The sequence below is a fragment of the Sturnira hondurensis genome, unplaced genomic scaffold, assembly GCF_014824575.4.
Source record: "Sturnira hondurensis isolate 20B ecotype Veracruz unplaced genomic scaffold, ASM1482457v3 Scaffold0011253, whole genome shotgun sequence".
Classification (NCBI taxonomy): domain Eukaryota; kingdom Metazoa; phylum Chordata; class Mammalia; order Chiroptera; family Phyllostomidae; genus Sturnira; species Sturnira hondurensis.
Genome location: NW_028083884.1, coordinates 638,258 through 665,759, shown reverse-complemented (window position 1 = coordinate 665,759; position 27,502 = coordinate 638,258). Strand labels below are relative to the sequence as shown.

At 44.5% G+C, this 27,502-nt stretch overlaps 1 protein-coding gene across 5 annotated transcripts in view; it reads right to left on the bottom strand.

Annotated features, from left to right (window-relative positions):
• Positions 1–2,166: 2,166 nt before the first annotated feature.
• ATE1 (arginyltransferase 1) overlaps positions 2,167–27,502 on the bottom strand; it is a 129,862-nt gene continuing 104,526 nt past the window's right edge. For 4 of the 5 annotated variants that reach the window (XM_037059616.1, XM_037059606.1, XM_037059610.1 and 1 more), the window contains one exon: positions 2,167–2,695. In XM_037059616.1, coding sequence (XP_036915511.1) covers positions 2,517–2,695 — 179 coding nt within the window. In that variant the 3' untranslated portion in view covers positions 2,167–2,516. Of the gene's footprint in view, positions 2,696–25,066; positions 25,427–27,502 lie in introns of those variants that run through there. The other variant, XM_037059613.1, reaches the window with a different exon arrangement.

Below are 27,502 nucleotides of genomic sequence, written 5' to 3'. Positions count from 1 at the left end.
GGCCTGGCCCCCGCCACGGGCCCTGTGGCTGGACCCTGCCTCTCTGCGCTGATGCTCGGGTTGCTCGCAACACTCCTGAAATCCCAGCTCAAACTTCTTTCCAAGAGCTGGTGTCCGTAACTTACTATTGAGAGAAAACACAGCAGGTAGAGCATGACTCTCTCTATAGTAAAATTATACATATATACAGTGTGTGTATATGTATACAATTCTCTCTGTAGCAGGATTTCTGATTATTTTTACTTTCTTATTTATGTTTTAATATTTTAATTGCCTATAGTATCATTTTTGTAATAAAAAATTAAGCTGTTTTCATTTTAGTGGAAAAAAGAAAAAACATTCCACAGATTCGAAGGCAATTCCAAATAAGAGTCAATTAAATGCTCCTGGAGTCTACTTTGAAAAAGGAAACCCAGAAGCAGTAAAGTCCACGCTACACAGAGAACTCGCGACTCCACCCCAGTCAGCCAAGCATTTGCACGTGGCAGGTCTGAATGAATACAGTTTATTTGGATGCTGAATTTCTAGACAGCTGACTTTTAAAATCACTGCTTTGTGAGCCTCCCTTCTCTTCTAGCTGGCTGGAATTATTTTGTGTTCTACTCAGTGCATTTAGAAGGACAATGTTAAATCAGCAGTGAGATTCAAACTGCTAAGCTTTGTGATATGGCTTCAACAAGGTCCACCCACAGACGACAGACAAATGGGCAGAATGGACGAACCGGGGCCGAGCAGCCGGCCACAGCGGACGGGGACCAGCTGAGAAAGCGCCCAGGGAAGGAACCCTCTGTCGGCACCACCTCCACACAGCTCACCGGGCCTTCCACCCAGCATGGTGCCTGCCACCTGGACTGTGGCGGACGAGGGGCATCTGCTCAAGGAGCAAAGGGCCAAACAAAAGAAGGTACGAGAACAAGAGGGGCAGCCTCTGCTTCCAGCGCCCAGTGCCCCATCTCCTCCAGGATGCCCAAATCAAAGGGCAAGGCATGGAGCTCCACCCCGCCCCCCCCAACAGGCCAGAAGTGTTCCCACCCAATCAGATGTGACTTACAGCGTGGCGCACAGTCGATTACTGACTAATCCTAAATCAACAACCGAAGGGTCCCGAGTTCAAGGAATGAGGCCTAGGTGAAGGCAGGGGCCAACGTTTTTCTTTATAAACTGCCCCTTCTTGGATTTTTAAAAACAGGCACACCAGCAGCCATTTTTCCGGTAGAAAACCAGGCCAGGACGGCAGAGGAGGCTGTCCTGGGCAAGCAGCCGGCCGACGTCCAGACTCCTTTTTTTGGTGCAGTCTGCACCACCTTNCCACCCACAGACGACAGACAAATGGGCAGAATGGGCGAACCGGGGCCGAGCAGCCGGCCACAGCGGACGGGGACCAGCTGAGAAAGCGCCCAGGGAAGGAACCCTGTCGGCACCACCTCCACACAGCTCACCGGGCCTTCCACCCAGCATGGTGCCTGCCACCTGGACTGTGGCGGATGAGGGGCATCTGCTCAAGGGGCAAAGGGCCAAACAAAAGAAGGTATGAGAACAAGAGGGGCAGCCTCTGCTTCCAGCGCCCAGTGCCCCATCTCCTCCAGGATGCCCAAATCAAAGGGCAAGGGATGGAGCTCCACCCCTCCCCCCAGAACAGGCCAGAAGTGTTCCCACCCAATCAGATGTGACTTACAGCGTGGCGCACAGTCGATTACTGACTAATCCTAAATCAACAACCGAAGGGTCCTGAGTTCAAGGAATGAGGCCTAGGTGAAGGCAGGGGCCAACGTTTTTCTTTATAAACTGCCCCTTCTTGGATTTTTAAAAACAGGCACACCAGCAGCCATTTTTCCGGTAGAAAACCAGGCCAGGACGGCAGAGGAGGCTGTCCTGGGCAAGCAGCCGGCCGACGTCCAGACTCCTTTTTTTGGTGCAGTCTGCAGCACCTTGCTTTTCTGGTTAAACTACCTAACATTGCGCAGTGACCGACTTTTGAAGGAGGAGTAACAGCAGTTCCGATATCTTGAGAGGACATTTTCTAAGTGACGAAACAGACTTCCCACCTTCTTCTCCACACTGAAGGGCTTCTTATTTTTAAAGTGTAAACCAATGTTTTAAATGGATCTGAGGAGGCAGTCTGTTTTGATTTTTAACAGAACAAAAAAGCGCAACTGTAATTTAAGGTATTTGAGATTTATGTATTGATTTTACTTTCCAAAATATTAACAGTAAGAGCAGTTTACCACATCTTGTTCATAAAACAAACTTCCAAAACGATAAACCCCAATTACGAGGCTGGGTCACATATTTTTTAAATCTCTGTATTAACCATGAGATTCTGTGCTCGCTTCGGCAGCACAGATATTAGCCATGAGGTTCGCACAAACGCATTGCCACAAACAGCTCAGAAAAGCCACGTAATGATCATCAAAATAAGAAGTCGTATCTGTGGGTGGACAGGGCTCCCCCGAGGGATGCACCGGGCGGGGGCACCAGGCACCGGGCAGGGTGCGGGCCCAGCGGGCCGGGGCGGCTCAGCTCCGGAACAGCAGCATCCGTTCGGAGCACGCCTGCCCCACCAGGCCCGCGTACTGCCGCACCTCGGCCTCGTCGCCGGCGTCTCGGCGCTGTTTCCTATAGACGCCGTACGGCATGACGGCTTTCCTGTAGAACACCTGCACGCGGTCGGGCTCCTTACTGCGGCCGTCATCCACTGCAACGACAGGAAAACGCCGATGAAACGAAGCCATGTGCAAAGTATTCATTTCCTAACTTAAAAACACTTATTTGAAAGATAAAAATTCAGTCATTCAGTCCTAAGACGTCCTCCTTGAGTAGCAGGTTCGGACAGTGTGCAGCATTAACATTAAGACAACCTGAGTACGCTGAAAGGTAATGAATTAACACCAGGGAGAAACAAAAAACTGCACCCAATTAAAAAACGCTGGCCTTCACCACCTTCGCTGTTTTCTCACAACAAGGGCGTTCACAGCCCTGGCATCTTCCCTGAGTCTGCCCGAAGTCCGCCTGGCGTCTCCTCAAGCCAGCACTGTCTGAGGTTTTTGCCTGGGCCCAGCTTCCTACGGCCTTGGCGGCCTGGGCTGGCCAGGTGTGGGCCAGGGGCCCTCCCTGTCTGTGGGCAGGTGGGCAGATCCTCACAGCTTCCAGGGAGGGCACAGCGGAGACTGCCAGTGGCTGCCACTACCGTGTACCCCCTCCCCCATATAAAAGGATGTCTGGTCGTGAGCAGGGCCTCCCAGAGAAAGCCTGCTTCCCAAGCAGCTGGGCGTGGCCCTGGGACCAAGTTCTGGCTCAGAGAACCCAAGGCGAAGTTCCTGTCATACTGCCTCCATTCTGTGGCTGGTGCACGGACATCCGGGCAGGAGACTGAGCTTCTGTCTTGGAGCTTGAGGTTAGGAGCTTCCCACTCCCCATGCCCCCAATTCAACAACACGAGATCAAGAAGGAATCCGGGTACACGAGGACTTTGTGAGACAAAACTGCCAGCCCAGCCCTGGGCTGCCCACCTAGAACTTTACATAAAACAGAAATAAACTAACTTGTTCAAGCCCACTTATTTCCATTACTGGCAACTGCTCCTAATTCTAACACCGAGAATGATGTTACGACACCCACTAAACGTACAACGTCTTTTATCACTGACTCAGCTGACCACTTCTAAGAATCACCCTGCAGCGGTGGTTCCCTGGCCACCTAAAAACCTAGAAACCTGGCTCCGGCCCCCAGAGGTCCCGATTCAAAAACTGATCTGAACAAATGTGAGCATCGGTATTTTCTGAAGCGCTTTCAAGCAGACGGAGAACAACGGTCCCGGCGCTTGCACACAGGCATCAGGACGTTGGCAGCGAAACTCCCTGTAACTCACTGGAAAACTGGGAACCACCTGCGTGTCCATCAGTGGGGAACCGGTCACTACGTTCAGGTATATCCATATAATAAAACGTTATGTAGGCACTGCATAGTCAAAGCAAGGTAATTTAAGGGGAAAAAGTAGATACAGTACAAATGATGGTTCTCTTCGCACCCCCCCCCCCCCCGCCTCATCAGATCCCTTCGACCGCCAGCTCCTCGGAGCCTCCCCGTCCTGCATAGGGCACTGCCCGCCCGCCCGCCCTTGCTCTCCTCTTCCTACATCGCGCACACCCCCACCTGACATGGTCACCGCCCTTCCCCCGAAAGCTTCCTTTTCCACAGACTGGGCCATGAAAACAAAAACCAAGTGCAAAACCGCTACCGTTTTGCCACTAACATTCCCACAGGGCCCGGCACAGTGAGTGCCGCCCGGGATGCTCGGTGAGCGCCTGCGGGGGACGAACTCGTCTCCAAGGGGGCGCAGCCACAGACTCGCACAGGGTGGGACGCTCACTCTCTGTCACTCACGTTTCTGGATTGTCTACAACGACCATAAGGCTTCTCTAATTTACAAGTAATTTTTAAGGTTGACGACACATTTCTTGGCTACATTTGGATCTTTGGATGACAAGTGCACGTGCTTGTTTCCTTTTCTATAAACCGACGGGGTTGCTCTGGATTTCTCAGGGACTTTCAGCTATAACCTTGTTTCTCACAGCCAGTAACCAACTTTCCACAATACTTACTGTAAACAAACATTTACTGGACACTCATCATTTTGTAATGGAAGCAACAAGTAACGTTTACTCTTGAACTAGCGCTGTGTTCGCCATCAGCTCGTCATTAATGGATCAGGACAAACCACCCAAGACCAGCTTCAGGAGACAGAAGTTAACACCACCCCTCTACTGTCTGAGAGAGACACCCATTCCGCGGACTGTCTCAGGGGCTCCCTGATCAGTCGTCTGTGAGGAAGGCGTGAGCGCATTCCCAACTGCCTAGTTCTAGGCCTGCTTAGGCATCTGTAATGGGGTGGGGAGGGGTGCAAGCTCACTGTGCACCCCAAAACAGGTTACCCAGGTCAGAGAAGCCTACACCCTCCCACTGAGAACCTGGCCTGGGGAGGCACAGACGGGCGAGGAGCCAGGGAACACCAAGGGTGCAGCCAGAGGGCCCTCATGTCCACAGAACTGAAGGCCAGCGTGGTTTTAAACTGTTGCTTTATCCTGGACATATTCAGAAGGGATCAAGGAGAAAGGAAATAAAGGCTCAGAAGAAGCGTCCTGCAAAGCGGTTGTCTGCCCTCAGCTCCAATCCCTGCCTCTGCTCCGCTCTGTGCACCAGAGGTGGACCCAGGGGAGACAGAAGCCAGGGTGCGTCTCCCGCAAATCTCTCCTCCCTCCTCCCTGGCTCTCTGCTCTCCGGTGGCAGTGCCGTCTGCTCTCGAAGTTGCCCCACTTCCCGCTTCTGCAGGGAGCACTGGCCCCTGGGTCTGTTCTCCTCCCCAGCCCAGATGTGGCGGTGGTGTCCTGCCGCCACCACGGCTGGGTCAGCTCTCGGTGCCCCGCTGGGCTCTCAGCAACACCAACACCTGCCTTAAATGTTCTCTGCTGGAAACACCTGAAGTGGCTGGTGCTCCTGGTTGGACAGACCAACTTCAATGTGTTTTTCTTACAAATCACTTTATCCAACTGAAGTAGAAAGTACATACTTTTTAAACAAGAAAATACTGACCATTTATAACCCGGTGGTTACCACATCCCTCACCGGGCTAAGTGACAGGCAAAGGAAAAGGCAGCACCCTGGGTCCTGTGGTGGGTTCCGAGCATGTTGTGTGTATTACATCACCAAACCACCTCCATCGCCCAGCTATAAACACTATTGGGGGCAAAGGTCGACTCAAGTATGTTTAGAGTCTAATACAAATAAAAAATCATAAAGATCCATGAGAACAGCAAAGGAGAGACGCAAGGACATTAGCAAAATTGCACAAAATCTTCTAAATCCAAACCCTTGCATTTTAAAAAACTGGAACTTTAAAGTATGTATACATGAAAGGATGTTCAACAGTTTCAACCTTTACCCTAAAATTATTTAGGACAGACACACTTTCAGATTCAAATGGATGGAATCACCCAGCAAATAAAAACCTAAGACTTGATATAACATCACCTTATTTTATCTGGAATAAAATGCCAATCTCTAATTTTTATTCTTTTCTAGTGTGACATATAAAAATAAAAATACATGATTAGAAACAAACCCCACCATAGTGGGTAATTTACACCAATTGTTTTAAAGTGTATTCTTCCTACAAAGTTAAAAATTTGCATTCTTTCATTTGTTAAAACATATAGTTGACCCCTGAACAATGTGGATTTAGTCCAGGCTCACCTATCCCCTGTGCAGTTCAAAATCCACACACAACCTGTGACTCCCCCAAACTTAACTACTAATAGCCCACACAGACAGTTCATTAACATGTATTTTGTATGGAATATGTATTATACGAGGTCTGTCCAGAAAGTAGCCAGCCACGTAATATGAAAAAGAGACATTTATTGAAGATACAAGATACAAAAAAACACTGTACATAGGACAATGATGCCTGAGTCCCCTTCAAAGTAGGCACCTTGGGACCTCACACAGTTCTCCCAGTCACCATCAGCTGCCCCATGGTATTTTCCTGAATCTTATCAATGGTCTGAAATCTCTTCCCTTTAGAAGGTGATATTAGTTTTCGGAAAAGTCAGAAGTCACAAGGCAGCAAATCTGGGTTGTAGGGGGCCTGAGCCACCTGGGTGATTTGACGTTTCACTAAAAAACTCTGCACGAGACGTGATGCGTGAGTGGCCGAGCTGTCATGATGAGGCTGCCAATCACCAGTTGCCCACAGCTGCGGCCTTCTGAATAATGCAAATAGTTTCTGTGGAAAAGTGTTCAAGCTTGGTGCAAAATCGGATGCAGATTCTTTACTCTACCTGCTCATGTTGAATGTGACGGCCACACAGTACACACGCTCACTCAACGGTGTCTACTGCCCCACAGACCAGTACAGTGAAGTCGTCATTGTTCACACCTGTGCATTCCAGTCCCCTCTCCTTGGCTGCCAGGTTTCATGAATGTCATGCAAACGGTTCTGATTATACTAACAATGGCTGGGCTTTTTCTGGACAGACTTGGTATAGGGTATTCTCACAATAAAGTAAGCTAGACAAAAGAAAATATTATTAATAAATCAGAGGAAGAGAAAATACACTTAGAGCACTGAACTGTCTCAATACTGTGAAGTTTGCATCACCTGTTCATGGGATGAACTGTCAGCACCTACACCTGTACTGTCTCACATAATACAAACTGTCTTACATAAAACAAACTGTCTCATAATACAAACACTGTGGATTACATACTACTAACACTAGACATCAAAGAAAAGACAATGTGAAAAATTCATATTTTCAGGTAAGACAGTCCATGTATTGCTGACAAAAAAAAGCAGCAATACAGCTCTTTCATGGTAGCCTAGCCCATACACTAATGAATAAATCATTATAAACTTTTTATGGCATACAGTATTACAGTTATATTCTTAACACAGTACTGGAAAGTTACATTTTTTTAAAAAAACACATACCTGTGATGCAGCTTCTCCAATTATGAGAGAGGCGCATACTGTATAGTGATGTAACTCTTTTTTAAATAAGTATTTTATTTTTTTAAAAAATATTTATTTATCTTTAGAGGGGAAGGGAAGGGAAGGAGAGAGGGAGAGAAATATCAACATATGGTTGCCTCCCGTGCATCCTCTGCTGGGAACTGGCCTGCAACCCAGGCCTGTGCCCTGACTGGGAATCAACCGCGATCTTTTGGTTCACAGGCCCGCGCTCAATCCCCTGAGCTACACCAGCCAGGGTCGTGATGTAACTCTTTGAAAGCAACATTATGAAACAACAAGAACACTAAGACATTATTAATTTTACATGAAATATCACTCGCCTTATGTAAGGACAGGCCATCCACTTCCACACAAGCCGTGTGCACGGGGTTCTGCCTGACGAGTGTGATGCTGATGGCCACCTGCAAACGTCTCGCACAGTTCCTGCTGTAGTTACTGGATTTGCACACAACGGCACTCACATACACAACACGTACACTTACTGATTATTTACTCTCCCTTACGTGGAAGTGGGTGGTCAGAAAGGCCGCCTCTGCACTGTCTTCAACTGGGGGAGCAGGGAAGGGGGCGCAGGGGGAAGCCGAGGCAGGAGGGGCAGGCGGGGCAGGCGCACCTGGCGTAACTTGACAGAAACACACTGTGATTTCTCTTCTTGCTTTTTCATGTCTCTAAAATACTGCCACACAGCCCAGCTCTTCTCCCACTGTGTGCTTTGGCTTCAAGGTCCATGCCATAAAGAAGTTGAGGGCAGTCTGGAATAACGGGAGCCTCTCTGCCAGACAGTCTACTGTCCAGTGCTGTTTTTCTGGAACCGCCCCCTCTTCCGCATGGTTCAGAAGCTCTCCTCTCCACCAAGTCGTCTGTCAGTTCCTCTGGTGTGGTGTCTGTAAGCTCCTGAATCTCCCCAAGATTCGTATCTTGAAACCCTCCATGCTTTTTTTTTTGGTGGCCACATCCAGAGTCTGACTTCCTTGACTGGTTCTGTTGTGAGTCCTCTGAAGTCATACACAATGCCTGGACAGTTTCTCCAGAAGGAATCTACTGTTTTGGGTCTGATGGCATCTCCAATGGCGTCACCCTCCTCAACTTCCAGGCTGCCCTTCCCACCAGGGTTCTCTCGGACAGTGTTCTTCACGGAGTGCTGTGTGGAATGAGCCTTAAAGGTCCTTACAATTTCCCATCTAGCCAAAAAATCTGAGACGCTGTGTTTGGGGGCAGGCAGACCACTCCAACACTATTGGTGTTGAACCCCTGGGGTTCTGGGGAGCTAGAGGCACTGTCCAACTTAGAACTTTAAAAAGGACCCCCTTACTAGTCAGGCACTTCCTGACTTCAGGGACAAATCATGGACAGAAACAACCCAGGAAAATGGTTCTTATGGTCTAGGTCTTCTTGTGCAACCTGAAGACTAAGCAGGTGGTGTTTATCTTCTCCCTTCAATGCTGCGGGGTTAGCAGCTTTGTAGATAAGGACATCCTTACTCATAAACATGACCACATTTGCACACAACAGTAGAGTTAACCTACCCCTTCTTGCCTTAAATCCTGGTGCCTGCTTCTCTTCCTAACACATGCCCTCTGTGGCATTTCCCCCCAGAATAGGTAGGGCACTTCCGCCTGCATTAACAACCTGTGCTCACCTGCTGCTTCTTGGTGGGCAGAGGCTGCCTCTCCTGTTCTCTTGATGTTTTTTAAAGGCAGACACCGCTTTCTAAGATTCTCGAACCATTCTTTGCTAGCATTAAATTACCCAGCCTCAGATGCTTCGCCTTCCTTTTGCTCTGAGTTGTGGTATAACGACTTTACCTTTTCCCGAACACACTACACTCTAATGGGTACGCCTCTCTTACGGCAATCCTGCAGCCACATTAAAGCTGCGTTTCCAATACCAGATACAAAGATCCTTCGGAAGAAGTGCAAGGTTTTCGCACCTGCTGGTGCAGCTGCAGGGATGGCTTCACAAATTTCTTTTCTTTTTTATTTACAATAGTCCTTATGCCTGATTTACTTATCTCGAAAAGGCAGGGAGCCCCAGCTGCAGAGCTCAGTGCATGTCCGAATCAAGCACTTGAACTTTTTCTTGTAGTGTCATGACTTCTCTCTGCTCCTTGTGAGCATTCACGCCACCACCGGTGGCACTCTGGGTGGGCTTCACAGTGTTATGCAAGGTTGACGGCATTGTCCTGAACACGGTGACAAACCCTCGAGATGTCACTTTGTCCAGAGATGCGCGATTTGCTGGAGAGACGACCCGCTCACGTGCAGAGGACCAGCGTCCCAGGGCTCCGTGAGGGAGACGCACACCAGCGGAGCCCCCTCAACAGTGACAGGAGGTGGCCGAAAGGCGCCCACTGCAGCGAAGCACGTACCGCAGTTCATTTATGCAGCTGTGATTGAATGATGCATCTTTACACAGGTTTACATTTTCCCTGACAACCACGTAGGATATGTGTTTATGTGCCTATGTTTCAATAAATTTTATATTAGATTTCTAAAATGATAAATTTGTGTGTATTTTATGGTAGTAAATGATAAAACAGACTAGTATCTACATATATCTTATTTATTCACGACATACCTTTTTCTTAATATTTCCTTATTTCCAGGCTATTTGGTTCATCTGTAAATTTTTTCAAATTGTTGCAAATCTACAAAAAATTCTCCAATGTATTTATTGGAAAAATCCATGTATAAGTGGACCCGTGTTGTTCAAGGGTCAAACGTACCTTGTTTCTATGTAAGAGTAGAGACTTTAAAATTATGTGGAAATCAAATTTTTGGCAATACTACAACATGTAAGTTTCAAATATCAAATTCCAAATTGGCTACTGATATCTATTATTTAACATATATATCTTGGATTGGCCAAAAAGTCTGTTTAGTTTTTTCCATAAAATAAAAGACGTATTTTTCATTTTCACCAATAACGTCATTGATTTGCATATTTGGAATATGTCGGCTGTCTCCCACGTGGTACAACACTGACTGTTCTTGATTAATGTCTCAACTTGATCACTATCAACCCCCCAACTCCCACGGGTCTACACAACCGTGGAGCATCGTCCAGGGAGAAATCTCCAGCACGAAACTTCACAAACCACTTCTGACACCTTCAATCCGTCACGGCACCTTCTCCATACAAAGAATGAATTTTTTTTTTTTTGCGTTTCAGATGTGTTTTACCTTTCTTGAAATAATAAGGCATGATGCGTCTTTTAATGCATGCTAATGTGACAGCTGTCACAATAAAATCTAACAAAACTGTTTTGAATGAAGCTAAAAACAACTAAGTGCTGCTAGAGCCATTTTTGGGGGGAAAATGAACACTTTGGTCAGTCCCATACATGTCTCACAAAATTTCTAAATTAATTTATAGCATTTCTAGAGAGGCTTAGAACCTAGAAATTAATCAAATTTAATAGTTCTTTGTAGTCCAAATACTGCTGAGACCTTTGTATCTGGATCAAAGGACTCGAATATGTAATATTCTTAGATACCAACAACCATACTCACTTTCTAACACCATACACACTCACGAAAAGTGGTAATAATAAATTTTAAAATCCTCTTCTCATTCTCTTCAATATTTATGTGTCCCAGTCACTTGGAGATGCAAATACTTCAGTCTTAGTGTTCAAATACTTCGGAAGTTTGTGGGGTTGCTACTGTTGTTCAATATTATAAAAAGTGTGGTGGTCTAACACCACCTCAGTAGATTATGCTGAAACACAACTAAAACTTATTCATTTACTGAAATAAATTCACAAATTAGGTTTTCTTAATTGCCCCACAATCTCAACTTTTCCCATTTGCCAGACTTTGACTATGAAAAGTGCACCTAAATAGTATAGAGATTAAAAGTAATGCGAACGCGTATCTTTCTCTGCCTAAAAATCTTGAATCGTAACTCAAACTTGGAATGTAAGTTTAGAATTCTGCCTGTCAAATACGTCAAAGACGTCAGCCTAAAACTGTCAGTACTTTAGGAGAAGGGAACGGAGTTCAACAAGACGTATAATAAGAGAATCAGTAAAGATATAATATCAATTTTAAATTATTCCATTAACTTTAACAACAAATTTGCGGAGAATTACTCATCTGTGGACTTACTGAATACTCAATAGTAAGTGTATTATTTTAAAATCTCTTTTTAAATCACAAAAGCACGCTTGTTGCAAAACTTGAGTTCTAAAGAAATGAACACAGAGCGGGGTCGAGCCCCCACACAACCCTCTCTCACCACCGCCCCTGCCCCACCGGTCTTCTCCCCAAGTTACCGGGTTTCACAATTCCGTAAGATGCATTTATACGTAAATGGAGGTTTCAATCACATTTTTGCCATACCTTATATGAAGGCCAGAAAACCAAATCAATCACCCTTTCAATAGGTAAACTGTACCAACATTAGAACCCACTTATCACTATAGACAAAACATTACATTTCTGTTTTCTGGGCTTAATAGTCCGCAGTTTTACAATAAAAGTCCGCAGTCGGACGATCATTCACAACAAAAGCAGATTCTCATTTTTGCATTCTCATTTTTTAAAATGATTTATACCTAAATCATTTTAAAACCAACTTAAAACTAAACAAAAAAATTCTACCAGATACTGAAAATAAATTAGTCGTTATGGTTTATTTACTAAAGTTTAGAAAATGCATCCTAAGTCTTCACAAAAGCCTTTTGTAATTACATTGCATTGCTTGCCCGATACACGTCCTCGGTGCTTAGAGACAAAAATCTGCACAGCTGAGCCCACACAGCACAACAGGCCCCTTCCTGGGCAGACCAGTAAGGTAACAGAAGAATAAGCCATTCTGAGATTAAAGACCATTTGCCGACTCATCGAAGGGAACTGCCGGCATATTAAGAGGCCTTGGAAACGTGCGCCAACAAGAACCTCTTCCGTCTTCCTTTTTTCTAATTAAACTTATTAATTTCATGAAGTGAAACGACTGAAGGCATCCCTGCAAAAACTCTGGAGATAATAAGCATTTGATACAAATAGGCTGTCAACTCTATGTTTTCATCTTTGAGAAAAACTCTAGCGATCAACAACTGCTTGATTTTCCTCGAATTTTTTTTTTCCGAGGGAGGTGCCATACATTACAGGTGCTTTCAAAGGAAAAGAATCTAGAGATTAAGGTTTTATGTCTCCTCCTCCTGGAAATGTAACTCATTCATTATTCTTATGGAGACTTGATAACGTCTAGGCTTTCCAGAAAATGATGAAACAGCCTATTTTCTTAACTTCATTATTTATTGCTACAGCCTTATTACAGAACCATGGAAACAAGTTACACGCTGTACAGCTTCTCAGGAAGACAGCTGTAGAGATGGCAGGCGAGGTAATGTTAATGAAGCTAAATATACTTGGGCAAAAAAAGTGTGATGTGGCAAAACAATGTGAAATTTTGAAGCAAATGTATGGTCAGAACTAACCTCAGGAATCAACCTCAGTTATGAAAGATCCAACGTCAAATAGGATTTAGAATACTTTACAGAAGGTGTTAACCAGTGTTTTCATGGCCGTGAGGGCAGAAATGGGATGGTGGGGAGAGAGGAAGCCTCAGCATGGGCTGGCGAAAGGCCACGCGTAGCAAAAGGGAACGCACGGCAGTTACGACAAAACAAATGAGCTCCAGCAGCTCATCTTTTAAGCCCATTTACTTCGGGAATCCATCAGGGAGAATTACACATTTTCCCATTCTATAAAGAATATTGCTGTTAGTAATCACAGAATATTTTTTGGTAAAAATAAAAACCAAAAAAAATTTTTTTAATTTAGGCTATTTGTAAAATACCATTCAATAACAGCTTTTTTTTTTAGCTATAATTCTCATACCATACAATTCAGCCCTTTAAATACACAAATCAAGGGCTTTTTATTTTATTTTAGCACCGTCATAGTGGTTCAACCATCGTATCCATTTTCAAGCATTTTCAGCATCCCAGAAAGAAACCCCAGACCTATTTTGGGTCACTACACCTTCCCCTCAACTTCCTGAGTCCTCAGCAGCACCAACCCACTTTCTGTCTCTATGGAATCACTCAGTACGTGACTGATCTTCTTCACCCAGCATAATGTTTTCAGGGGTCATTTGCATTGCAGCACACACATCAATGCTTCAGTCCTTTTAATGGCCAAGTAATATTCCACTGTGTGACTCTATCACTTTTATTTACCATTCAGCAGCTGACAGATCCTTGGGTCACTTACACTTTTAAACTATTGCAAATCACACCCCAAACACTTGTGTACAAGGTTGTGTGTTTTCATTTCTCCTAGATGTGGAATTACTGGGTCACATGATAACTCTAGGTGGAGCCTCCTACTGAAGAACCGCCAGTCTGTTTTCCAACGCAGTGCATGTACCATTTTACACTCCTAGTACTGCGAGAAAAGTTCTGGTTTCTTCAGAGCCTCATCAACACTAGTTATTACCTGCCTTTTTAAAAAAATATATTTCATTTATTTATTTTTAGAGAGAGGCCAAGGGAAAGAGAGAGAGGGAGAGAAACATCAGTGTGTGGTTGCCTCTCGCACACCCTCCTACTGGGGGCCGGGAGGTTCCCTGGCCTGGCTGGCAACCAAGGCACATGTCCTGACTGGAATCGAACCAGTGACCCTTTGGTTCGCAGGCCAGTGCTCAATCCACTGAGCCATATTGGCCAGGCCTATTACCCGTGTTTTTGACCATAGCTACCATAGTGTAAACTCATAGCTTGTGTTTTTGATTTGCATTTTCCTGACAGCTAATGGTGTAAATTTCTTTTCATGTGCTTCTCAGCCATTCGTTTATCTTTTGTGAGGAAACGTCTATTCAAATCATTTGCCCGTTTTTAAACTGGGCTGGCTTTCCAGTGAGTTGTACGAGTTACTCATATGTTCTGGACGTGAGATCCTCATCAGATACACTGTCTGTAAATGCACTCCCCCATCTTCCGGATTCTGTTTTTACTTTGGTCATGGTATATTTGGAAGTATAAAAGTTTAACTTTGACGAAGTCTAATTTCTTTCTTTTTGTTGCCATATCTAAGAAACCATTGCCTAATCCAGCATTTTCAATGGGTGTACCACAAGAATTTTTTTTAATGTATTAATTTTTAGGGAGTGACAGGAAGGAAAGGGAAGAGAGAGAGGGAGAGGGGGAGAGAGACTGACTGATTTGTTGTTCCACTTACTGACGCATTCACTGTTGGGTTCTTGTATGTGCCCTGACCGGGGACTGAACTCATAACTGGGACCCCATTCTAACTAACTGAGCTACCTGGCCAGGGCCCCACAAGAATTTTTAAACATGTAATTCCTGACTATTTAGTCAGGGTACCAACTTCTTTTCCTTAGATTGTCAAATTTAAAACAACAGGTATTTTATTTGGTGTGAATGAATCAAAATTATACCTATTTTTCTGTGTGTGAGATCAGCAAAAAATGTAGTACTTTTTAGTGTGCCGCAGAATTTTAGTAATTCATTTATGTGTGCCATGAGATGAAAAAGGTTGAAAACTGCTGGCCTAATCCAAGGTCATAAGGATTTGCTGCTTTTTTTTGGGTAAGAGTTCTTTATGATTTTAAGCCCTTTACACTTAGTCCCAATCGATTCTGAATTAATTTTTGTATATAGTGCGAAATGAAGAAACAATTTCATTCCCCTGCATGTGGATATCCAGTTGACCCAGGACTATTTGTTGAAAAATTTCCTCTTCCCCCATTGAATTACCTCAGTATCATTTTTGAAGACCTATTGACTACAAATATTAGTTTATTTTTGGACTTTCAATTCTAGTTTGTTACATGTATCTATCTATGTGCCTGAACCACACCATCTTAATTATTCTTTTTCAAGATTATTTTGGCTATTCCGTTTCTTTTAATTTTGATATAAATTTTAAAATCAACTGCTAAATTTCTGCAAAGAGTCATCTGGCATTTTAATTTGTCTTCCAACCCATGAATATGTAACATATTTCCATTTATTCAGCTCTTCTATAATGTCTTCCAGCATTTTGTATCTTTCAAAGCAGAAGTTTTATACTGCTTTTAGATTTATTCCTGAAAATATTTCTATAATAAAATTATTCACTTAATTTATTATAAATGAAAGTGCTTATTACTTAATGTCATTCTCAGATAGTTCATTTTAAATATACAGAAATACATTTTTATGTGCTGATCTTTTATCCAGTAACCTTGATGAACTATTAGTTCCGATAATTTTTGGTATGTCCTTTATAATTTTCTATATACAAAGTCATGTCATCTTAAAAAAGTTTTATTTCTTCTTTTTCAATTTGGATGTCTTTAATATCATTTTCTTGCCAAACAGCCCTGGCAAAAATATCATTTTTAAGGAAAAAAATTATTTAATTTTGTTAAACTAGTGATAATGATGTTGACCAAGAGGAAAAACTTCTTGGCTCCCAGAGACCATATTACAAAATATAAAACATAAATCACCAAGACAATTCCAAGCAGAAAGAGCCTCAGATTAGTTTTGGTGGTATGTGCATCGGTACCAAAGTGCTGAAAAGGGTGGGTGACCGGGGGAAGCAGGAGAGCGCCAGACCCCTAGTCGACTGCATGCAGAAATCATGCCAACTTAACCTCCCGCCTCAGCACACTGCTGGTTGGACTTGTTCAGACTGTTATCTATGAGAAATGCTAATAAAGTCCCTTCTGATGAGGAAGAGGGTTGAATTCTCTCAAATTTCTACTCTGGGTGTTTTGAGCCTTAAATCCTCTCTTAAACACTTCTTGTATCACCATTAAGGTTATGTTTAAACACTGACAACAGTGAAAGACATGTAAATTCACCATGCAAAACACGCCACTACAGTTTCCCCAGGGCAAAGGGAAGCAGGTTGGCACAGCTGCTGTGTCTAGGGCTGGGGCTGAGCCCAAAGAGAGCCTGTGAGTTCAGGCACCTGTGGCCTGTGTGGTCAAGAGATCAGTTACATCCAAGGGAACTGAACATATACATACATAAATACACTGGGAAAAATGAGAGCCAGGTTTCTCTGCCATGGAAGGGAGGTACAAGTATAAAAAAGGAGAAGACAAGAGCAAATTCTGTTGTATTAGATTAGAACTGCAGGTGCTGGTGAAAACGCATGGTTTCTATATATTTCACAGGCATACAGACATAAAGGCAGGCATGAACGCGTGGGTGGGTGGGTGAACGTGTGTGTGTGTATGTGTGTGTGTGTGTGTGTGTGTGTAGTCATGCATTTCCCAGGTCTGTCTGCTGTGGGGCTTGGACGCAATGCAGCCTCGGGAGCAGTGAACACACGTACTGCCCAGGCCTCATTTTCCAAATATTACTGTCTGTGAAAAGAAACTCAAGCTCCTGGGAGAAGTGCCTAATTGCACAGCTGGGTCAGGGAAGGTACAAGATGAGCCTGGAGTATTTTGTGCCAGAAGGTGAGCAAATGCTCAAAGAATGATGGGACATGTCAAAAGAATACAGGAGTCACCTTGAAAAGGTGGCCAAAGCTGAGACAATTTGAGCACTCAAAATAAATTATGCGAGTAATGGATTGTAATACATTGACTAAAGTAAGATTCCATGAGTTCACACTGATATAAACAAACAGGAAGAAGGGACGGAAGAATGCCCAACATGAAAGGAGAAGGAATGATGGAATTAGGGAATCAGTCCGCCTTCTTACACCACACACAAGAATAAACTCAAAAGAGACTAAATTCTTAAATATTAGATTCATAACTATAAAAATCCTAAAAGAAAAGATAAACAGTAAAATCTAGTACATTTCTTACAGCAATATCTTTTCTGATAGGTCTCCTCGGGCAAGGCAAACAAAAAAAATAAACAAATGAGACCACATCAAACTAAAAAGTTTGTACACAGCGAAGGAAACCATCAACAAAATGCAAAGACAGCCCACTCAATGGGAGAAGATAGTCGCTGACACATCTGATAAGGGATTAATATCCAAAATGTATAAAGAACTTATAAAAGTCAACGCCAAAAAACCAAACAACCCAATTTAAAAAAATGAGCAAAGGACCTGAATAGACATTTCTCCAAAGAGGACTTACAGATGGCCAATAGACAATGAAATCAATAGACCAAGAGACCTACGAAAAGATGCTTGACATCTCTAAACATCAGAGAAAGGCAAATTAAAACCACAATGTGTTATCATCTCACACCTGTCAGAAGGGCCGTCATCAATAAATCAATAAATAACAAGTGTTGGTGAGGATGTGGGAAAAAGAGAACCCTGCTGAGCTAACTGTAGGGAATACACACTGGTGCAGCCATTGTGGGAAGCAGTATGGAGTTACTTCCTTTTTTTGATTATTTTTGTCCATTTAATTATATACGTTTTAATTTTATTTTTTATTGTTGTTCAAATACAGTTGTTCCCATTTTCTCCCCCATTACTCCGAGTAAGAGGGAGAAAATGGTAAAGCAAATGTGTAACACGTTATCACATGGGTAAAGGGTATGAAGAGGGTCTGTGGATTATTCTTATAACTTTTCTGTGAACTTGAAATTACTTCAAAACAAAAAATTAACAAATGATAAACTACATTCTTCAGACTCCCTTTATATTGTGTGTGGTTTGTAGTCCAAGCATTATTCACACTTTATCCTTCGTTAAATTTTGTTCTGACATACTTCTTATCACTCCAGCCCACTGAGGCATTTTCATACGGTTTTGTTTCTTCTGATACGTTACAGATCCTTACCAGCTTCCCAGTATGCGGAAATTCAGTGATCAAAATAACAACAGGCCTAGGAAAAAGTAATACTATGTTTAACATAACTTAATACATGGGTAGCCGATGGTTTTATTCAGAATCAAACACACCAAATCAGTTCATCGTAGGATCAACGATGCTGGCTGATTCCACAAATTAGGTTCTTTCAATCAGTAGCTTTAAATCTCTGGGTATGCGACCACTCGGAAAAACTAGTAACGTGGTGGGAATGGGTAATCTCTGGTAACCTCCCTGAAAATTGCACTCAGGACAAAAGCTGGCCACAATACTCATTTCCAAAGAGTGAATTCAGCATTGGGATGACTCTGATTCCTTACAAGGGAATCAATCAAACTGGAGAAATCTCCAAGTGCCCCTTAAGCAGTAAAACCTCTGAGCATTTCCTGGGACATAGAATCAAATTGAAATTACAGTACTCACCTCAGAGGCAAATATGAATGGACTTTTCTTGGCCAAGGGTCTCTCTCCATCTGGAAGTCTATTCTCTTACCCATTCTTGGTCTCACCACAATTTGCATATAATCTCTGGAGATTACAGTTATCTTCTGTACTCAGTTTTTCTCTTGCTTAGTTCCTGTGCCCTAACTTCACGAAACCACACGCCACTCCCTGTAACCTTCTGCTCACCCTCCAGTTACAGCCTACTGCCTTTTCTCCCCTTTAAGGAGTGTTCATTTAATGGCCTTTAATGGCCATTCCCTCACCTCCCACTCACTCCAGAATCCACTGCAATGTGTATCTTGGCTCAGTCACCTTCCCTGTATTCACTAAGGTCAAAGGGTCTCCTCTTTTAATACAATGACACGTTTCATCGCCCTCAGCAAAGTGTCAACTCAGAGGACCACTCCCTCCTCCCTGAGGTCCACTCTGCCATGGGCTTTCCTGACACACTCACCCTGCTTACTCTCTTTCCACCAGGGCCATTCCTTCCATGACCATTAAATGGCGGAGCCACACCGTGTTCTCTTTGAGGTCATCCTCTCCTCTTGCTCTATGTTTTCTCCTTGGGAAATTTCATCCATTTTTATCTTTTATTTTTAAAGATTTTTACTACTTATTTTAGAGAGAAGGGAAGAAAGGGAGAAAGATGAGGGAGAAAAACAACTATCTGCAAGAGACACACCGATCGGCTGCCTCTTGCACGTCCCCAACTGGGGACCTGGCCTGCAATCCAGGCACATGTCCTGACCGGGAACTGAACCAGTGACCTCTTGGTTCATAAACCAGCACTCAATCCACTCAATCCAGCTAGGGCCATGTCTCTGGAATTTTAGAGTCTGACCTACAAATTACAATCTTTAAGTCTAATCTGCAATTTCCAGGTCCATCTGAAATCTTCCTCCCCAGCCTAGGGAGCCCTGATAACACTGTGGGCTGCTGAGGTTAGGAGGCCAGGGCTGATTCGCACCACCTTAGAGTAATCTTACTTCTAGGAATATGTCCTGTGGAGACTGCATGCATGCAAAAGGATGTGGTATATTTAAAGTATGTCGTAGTGTTATTTGTAATAGCAAAAATAAAACTTCAGTGTCCATCTGTGGGGCAGTTATTACCAATAATGCACACTGCAGAATGCAACCATTAAAATAGAACAGGTACACATAAACTCAAGCATATGATTCAGCAATTGTGCTTCTTCCTATTTACCCAAAGAAGCTGAAAATTTACGTCTACACAAAAACCTGCAAACATTTATAGCAGCTTTATTTATCACTGTCAAAATGTGGAAGCACCCAAGATGTCCTTCAATAGGTGAATGAATAAACTATGGTACATCCAGATGATGAACTACTATTCAGTGGTGAAGAGAAATAAATGATCAAGCTACGAAAAGACAGGCAGGAACCTTCCACGTGCATCACTCAGTGAAAGGAGCCAATGTGAAAAGGCTACATTCTCCACGACTCCAACTAGTCATGCCTAAGTGCTTTTGGGTCAACAAAAATCCACGTGTGCTGTTGGTCCCCTAAAACTACAATGGGACTGAAAAACTCCTGTCACCCAGCGACCCTGCAGCCATCCTGACGTCACAGCACAATGCGTCCCTCACCTGTTTGTGGCAATGCCAGCGTCAACAAACCTACGGTGCTGCCAGTCGTACAAAGTACAGCACATACAATTAGGAACAACGTACACCTGATCACGGTAACCAGCGACTGTTGTTGGTTCATGCATTTACTGTACTTCCTGGTTGTTGTTTTGGAGCACACCCTTTCCACTCCTAACGGAGGCGTGCTGCAAACCAGTCCGCCGTGTTACGCTGGCAGCAGCCTCACGTATCTCGTGTTCACTGCCTCTGCTGATTGCATCGTGTTATCGTGCGCTTGATTTGATCTCGTGTTGTTTGTACAGAAACACGCTGTGCAGACTTGTAGCCCGGGAGCGGTAAGGTGGGCCACAGTCTAGGTGTGCAGCGGGCTGACCCATCTCGGTCCGTGTAAGCGCACTCTGTGGTGTTTGTACGTAGCCAAATCGCGACAGGATGCATTTCTCAGAATGTATTCCATCATTAAGTGGCACATGACTATATAACATTCTGAAAAATGCAAAACTGGATGCAGCAAGAAGATCAGTGGTTGTCAGGAAATTGGGAAGAAAGGAAGGGATAAACAGGTGGATCACAGGAAATTTTTAGAGCAATAAAATCATTCTGTGTGATATTATAGTGACAGATACCTGTCAATATACATTTGTCAAAACCCATGGAATGTGAATCTTCCATGTAAACTCCTGACTTTAGTCACTAATAATACATCAAAACTGGCTTATCAATGGAGCAAATGTATCTCACTAATGCAAGATGTCAGTAACTGGGAAAATGCGGGCAGTGGGGGGCATATGAGAATCCTCTGTACTTGCCACTCAATTCCTCTGTACATCCACCGCTGGGATAATAGTCTATTAAGAAAAAGAAGGAGAAAAGTAAACCCTAAGGGAAGAAATTGGGTGTGGGGTACATTAAAATGCTCTGTATGATCTCTGCAAATTTTCTGTAAATCTTCAACTGTTTTAAAATATAGTTTATTTTTAAAAGAATGAGGAAGTTTATTATACAGTGATATTTTCAAGATATCCTAATTTTAATATAAAGCCACAGAACTTTACTTAGAATTTTATTTATATGTAAAATTGTTTAAATGTGACATAATTAAACACTGTGTTGTCAAATTAAACCATCAGAAATTAAAATGCACACGCACGGAGAAGACCCAGAAGCCTTCCGACGGCTCTTCCACAGCGCACCTCCCCAGAGCCAGGGCTGCGAGTGTGCTCATGGGCGCTGGGGCGTGCCAGGGATTTTCGCCTTCCACATCAGATTTTTAGTAACAGGCACACAATCAATCCTGTTTCTAGTAGAAAAGTTTTTAAATAAGAAGCTGTCTAGGGAGTCAAAGTGCCAGTGAACAAATACAAAGCATCCAGTGCCCGGGGCCCTGTTAGGAGCAGCTCGTATCACCGCTGATCTCAGCACAGGCAGCGCTGCTGATCTCAGCACAGCGAAGAACTCCCCTGGGCAGAAAGGAAAGCAAGTGCTGGAGTTCCCGCTGCCTTCACGGGCGCTGTGGGCCAGAGCTGCGTGGAGCAAACGGAGCAGTCCCTGTCAGGGCCCTGCCTCTGTGTTGTCCAGGGCTTATCCCCGCCTTGGGAAGAGAGAGGAGGGAGCTGCGGAGGGCGCTGCTGGGCCTGATCACCATGCAGAGCCCCCCAGGCAGTGCCTGGGCCTGTGTCTGGGGGTGAAGTCGCCTCTGCAGGCCTGTCTGAGCACCAGCACCACTGGCCTGGGAGGCAGCCACAGGGAGCTCTGCCAGCGTCCTCAGAGAAGAGGGCACTGAATGTGGCCGAGCTTCAGCGTCGTGGTTCTCGACCTTGGGGACACACTAGAATCACTTGGGAGGCTGTAAGAAATTCTGGTGTGCAGGATACACGGTGCGGCCACCAGTCTCTGGAGGGGGGCTACACACACGATGTAGAAATAGATACCCCCCATCACGCAGTCAGACAGGCACAGGAGACCTTAAAAACGCCAGCGCACAAATGTAAGGGGGCATTAACAGTTCCTTGCCATTTTGGCTACAAAACAGTAAGTGCTTCAGGACTGAGAATGACTACAACCAACAGCAACAAACAGGAAGGTGTAGCAGGAAACCCCTGCACCGCCACGCGCACGCGGCTTCTTTCCACCTCCGCTCCCACTGAAGCTTCAGGACAGGCGGCACTCGGCAGTGCCTGCACGGCAGAGCAAGTGAGAACACACGAAATAACCTCGTTTATATCTTAGTGCAATCACGTTCTCCACCCCGGCTTTTATTTTAGAACTTAGCAGATTTCCATTTCATTTGACTTGTTATTTGATAAAGTGAACCTGTGGAGAATAAACAACCTAGTATATTAACCATAGATAACAGAGAAAAAGAACAGAGAGAGATTGATGGTCCCTTAAAATTCAATTTAAGAACATCAAAACCTCAGGAGGAAGGGACTGTCACAGGGGTATTATCTACTGTAACTGTGCTTTGTTACTGCCACTGCTTTACTCTTCGAAAACTTGGCTTTCTTCTCTGAATTTTTAAACTGCAAACTGGTTGCTGTAATCTGTCTGAAACAGTTGAGATAGTAAGTAATATCAGAGTGACACAAAAAAGCCTGTTATAAAACTTGAATCAGATTCTATCACATTTGAGTCTGACCAGGCAGTAAATTAACTTTAGAGTTTCTCAATTACTCATTTATTATAGATTAACTACCTATGACATCTTTAATTCCTTCACAGTATAGTAAAAAATGCACAGCTAAACAAGAGTGATCATTTACATACTCCTCACCACTAAAAAACAGAACAGGAGGGCTTCCAGGAAGGTGAGAAAGACCTATTTTTCCCTACTGTCCCGCCACCCACACAGAAAGCCCTGGACACTTTGGGTCACGACATGAGACACTGGAAGGGAGATGAGAAGGCAGCCCCACGGGCACTCTGAGACTGGAGGGAGGACACGGTGGTGCGTTTTCCGGGTTTTGCTTCTGGCCACCCTGCAATGCCAACACACACACCCCCTGAAAAAGAGCACCAGGGAAAGCCTTTTCCTTCTAATCAAAGGATCAGGAAAGGAAAAGCCCGTCAAGAAAGAAAATTCTGTGGCAATAACCCTGAGTAGTACAAACTGCCACACCCCACCCAATATGCAATAGATCAGGTAAATAGCCCTACAGTTAGTGAAGACATTAAACTTGCAGTTAATTTCCAGACAAGAGATCTCCAGGCCCCAATGGTTTCACTGGAGATTCCCACTGAACATTTAAAGAAGAATTAACACCAATCCTACACAATCTCTTTCAGAAAATAAAGGAGGGAACACAAACCAGACAAACACAGTACTAAAAAAGAAAACTACAAGCCAGTGCCCCTTATAAACAGGGATGCAAAAACCCTTTACAAATTATTAGCAGAGTTTAGGAGTTGCACTTATTCCAGAGATACGAGTGATTCAGTATTTGAAAACCAATCAATGTAATCTACACATTACCAGTATTTATTTATCTGAGAGAGAGAGAGAGGTGTAAGAAATATTGATGAGCTGCCTCCTGTACATGCCTGACCAGGGCTCAAACCCACCACCTACATATGCGCCCTGACCAGGAACCAAACCTGCAACCTGCTGGTGCACAGGACAGTATTCCAACCAGCTGAGCCACACCAGCCAGGGCTCAGATATTTACAGTTTAGGGGAGAAAACTCACATGATCACATTAATTGATGCACAAAGTACAAGTGACAAGTTCAAAAACCATGTACGATGAAAACTCTCAGAAAACTAGGAATGGAAGAAATCTACCCCAAACTTGATAAAAAGTAAATGCTTCCCCCTAATACGAGAAACAGGCAACGATGTCTGCTCTCACCATTTTTATTCAAATGCTGAAAGTGCTGGTCAATGCTACATGGCAAGGAAAGAAACGAAAAGGTACACATATTGGAAAAGAATGAATGGACTCCATAAAACAAACCCTCCCGAATAACACGTGAGTTCAGCAGAATCACAGGATACGAGGTCAACAAACAAAATCAACTGTAGTGCAAATCATGTATCTCTCACAGGGATTGATGTCCAGAATAAAGGAGGAACTCCCAAAACTCAACAACAAAAACACCCAATAAGTTGATTAAAAAACAGGCAAAAGACCTAAAGAAACTACATTCTCCAAAGATATACAAACGGCCAACAAGCACATGAAAGGGATGCTTCACATCACCAATCACCAGGGAAACGAAAACTAAACCAACGAGATACCACTTCGCACCCATTAAAATGGCTGCTTTCAGAACAGTAAGTGTTGGCAAGGACGTGGGGGAACTGGAGTCCTTGCCACTTCTGGTCCTTTTGATAACAGCCATTCTGTGTGGGGTGATGTTTACCGCTCCCTGTGGCTCTGATACCCACCCTGATGGCTAGTGATGCTGAGCACCTCTCAGGTACCTGTTAGCCATCTGTACGTTTTCTTTGGGAAAGTAACCATGCAGATCTTCTACTCTTTTTAAACTGGATTGTTCGGGGTTTTCTGCTATTGAGTTGCACGAGTCCTTTATATGTTTTGGGAATTAACCCCACATCAGAGTGTTTTCTCCCAGTCAGTAGGCTGTCTACCCCCTGCTTCATTAAGGTATAGCTGATAAATAAAAATTCAAAATGTATATATTTAAGGTGTACGATTATTTCGATACAGATACACATTGTGGAATGATTACCACAATCAAGCTAATTAACACATCAATCAAAATGGCGCTTTTTAATGGGAAAAAACCCCCATAAGGACAAAATTCTGGTTGTTCTTTACTACTTCACGTGTGGGAGGCTTCCCAACCTCACAGTAAACTAACCGAGGAGGCCAATCTTTCACTTCCTTGTATTCACAAGGCCCGGGCACCGTGTTCTCCGACCAGACGGGAAGCGCAGCACTGGGCAGGCACCCAGCGAGTGTCTGCGGTTCGCGGTGCTGACCTTGCTCTCAGACTCTTCAGAGACTAGCATTAGAAGGCATATCTTCAGAGCTTTTATCAGCTTTCTTGTTAAATAGTTCCAAATGTTTATTACTCAGTGTCTGAATTTTCAATTCAAATCATTCTTGGATTATTTTCCTTCATTTCTGAACGTGATATAAATGTTAAAATTAATCAGGTCATAAACAGCTTTAAGTTGTGCTGTGTTGATCCATCTTTAGAACAGGGGTGGTACCCAAAATCTTCATAAACTCTGGTTAATTGACCACAATGAGATGTTAGGAAATGATACTAATACAAACAACCCGCCATAACACCCTAGGGTTATCTGGAATGAAAGGCTGTCTCACGCCTCATACCCCAGACTAGTCTCCGTCTGCTTCTCCAGAAAGGTCAAGAATTCCGGAATCAAAGACATGGTGTGGAGAGTACCCATGCTTCCAGATCTTTCAGTAACTGGCAAAGCTCAACCAAAGATTTGCCTGAAGAGAAGAATCTGGGCCCAAACCTGACAGCGAATCACAGCCAATGTGAACTGCTTGAGCTGAATTTACAGATAGTTTTCAGATACCCACGAGCCACAGACTGCCTTGCGGCTGCTCCAAAGCCTGGTGGTCCCCCACGCCGTGTACGTAATCACCTGAGTGCTTCCATTCTATCGTTTCCGGACACGCCTTCCAGAGCAAACTCCCCCCGCCCCCAAGATGACAAACAGAAAGTGCTGGGCAAGCTCTGCCCTGTCTCTCCTGGAGTGTTATTCTCTTGCTTAGAGGGAAAAATGGTTTTTTTAACCTCTTACAGCTGTTCGAGGATTTGACACTTTTGCTTTAATCTGTATTAGACGCTGCACCCCTTTCTCGCACTGCCAGTCCAGTGGGATGCTCCGTGCTGTTCCGGAGCGTCTGCTGCACTTTCATTAGTCCACACTGGCTCGAGATGGAATCCACTTGTCACCTGCTGACTCAGATCTCCCCAAATGACATGATGCTTTTGGGGTTTGTTTCCATTTCATTACACTCTACTGAAAATATCTACTTGGCAGCAAAATGTTTCAACAATGAAGAGGTGCAGAGGATGTGATCGTGAGAACGTTAAAAGCCCGTTGTCATCATTAAAGCAGCGGGCTAACCAGGAGCCACGTCCGCTGAGACAGAACTTTACCACTGATAACACCGAACCCCTGGAGAACAGTAGCAGTAGGAGAAAGCGTGTTGTGTTCCTGGCCATTCCTGGGACTCTCTCCCACCAACACTGATTCTGACACAGAAATCAACTCCTTCTCATGGTGCTCAGCAAATGGTTTAGTCACAAGTCCCTCAGTGAGACTTTCTAAACTACAGTTTTTTAAAGTTTAAAACAAATCTTTCAGAATTCCTCTTATATTCCAAGTATTTCTACATAATCTTGTTAACAGGGTCAGTCTGGCTAGATGGCTGGGGAGCGGGGAAGACCCCAATCCTGCCAGAGAGACCCCTCCTCCCATCCCCAGGGGGAAGAGAAGGGGGGGAAAGAAGCCCCAAGGTGGTAGATTATAACAGCAGCCAGGGAAAAAGCCTGTTTCCCCAGGAGGAAATGGAAGGGGCTGCAGAGGAGGCTGCTGCCTAAGACAATGGTGAACAAAGTAATGTGGCTGAACAGGTTGAGAGGGTCACAAAACATAGTAAGGCGACGCCCCGCCCCATGCAAAGAGCTGTGCAGACTGACGCACATGCTGGATGCTGGTTAGCTGGTCACTCCCACAGCGCACTGGATTCCGAGGGGAAAATTTAAAAGAGAACACGGGCAGAACTCCGTTCTTCCTCCCTGCTCCACACCCCTGATTGGGGTGAGGCACCGGAGGGGTCAAAAAACTGGCAGACACCAGGCCCACTTGGGGCCTTTGCCTCGCATGGGTGGGAGCCAACTTGCAGAGGTGGAGTCCCATGCTGGGACACGTCTCTCTGGGCACCCACCCTTGAGACGGGGCTGCTCTGCACTGCGTGGGCTCGGCCAGGGCTGTGCCCCTCCTGCTCTTGTGCTGAGAGCAGCATGTGGGAGACACGGGCAGGACTGTGTGCCAGCCTGGGGGGGGGGGGCAACAGCAGCCTGGTGCACCAGGCCCCACAAATGACTGTGTGCAATAACCTGGTAGTATGTCCCCGCCAGGGAGAGAGAGAATGCTGCGCAAGACGACGGTGACTCTGGAACCCACAAGGGTGCGGGCCACGGTGAGAAAGCCTGAG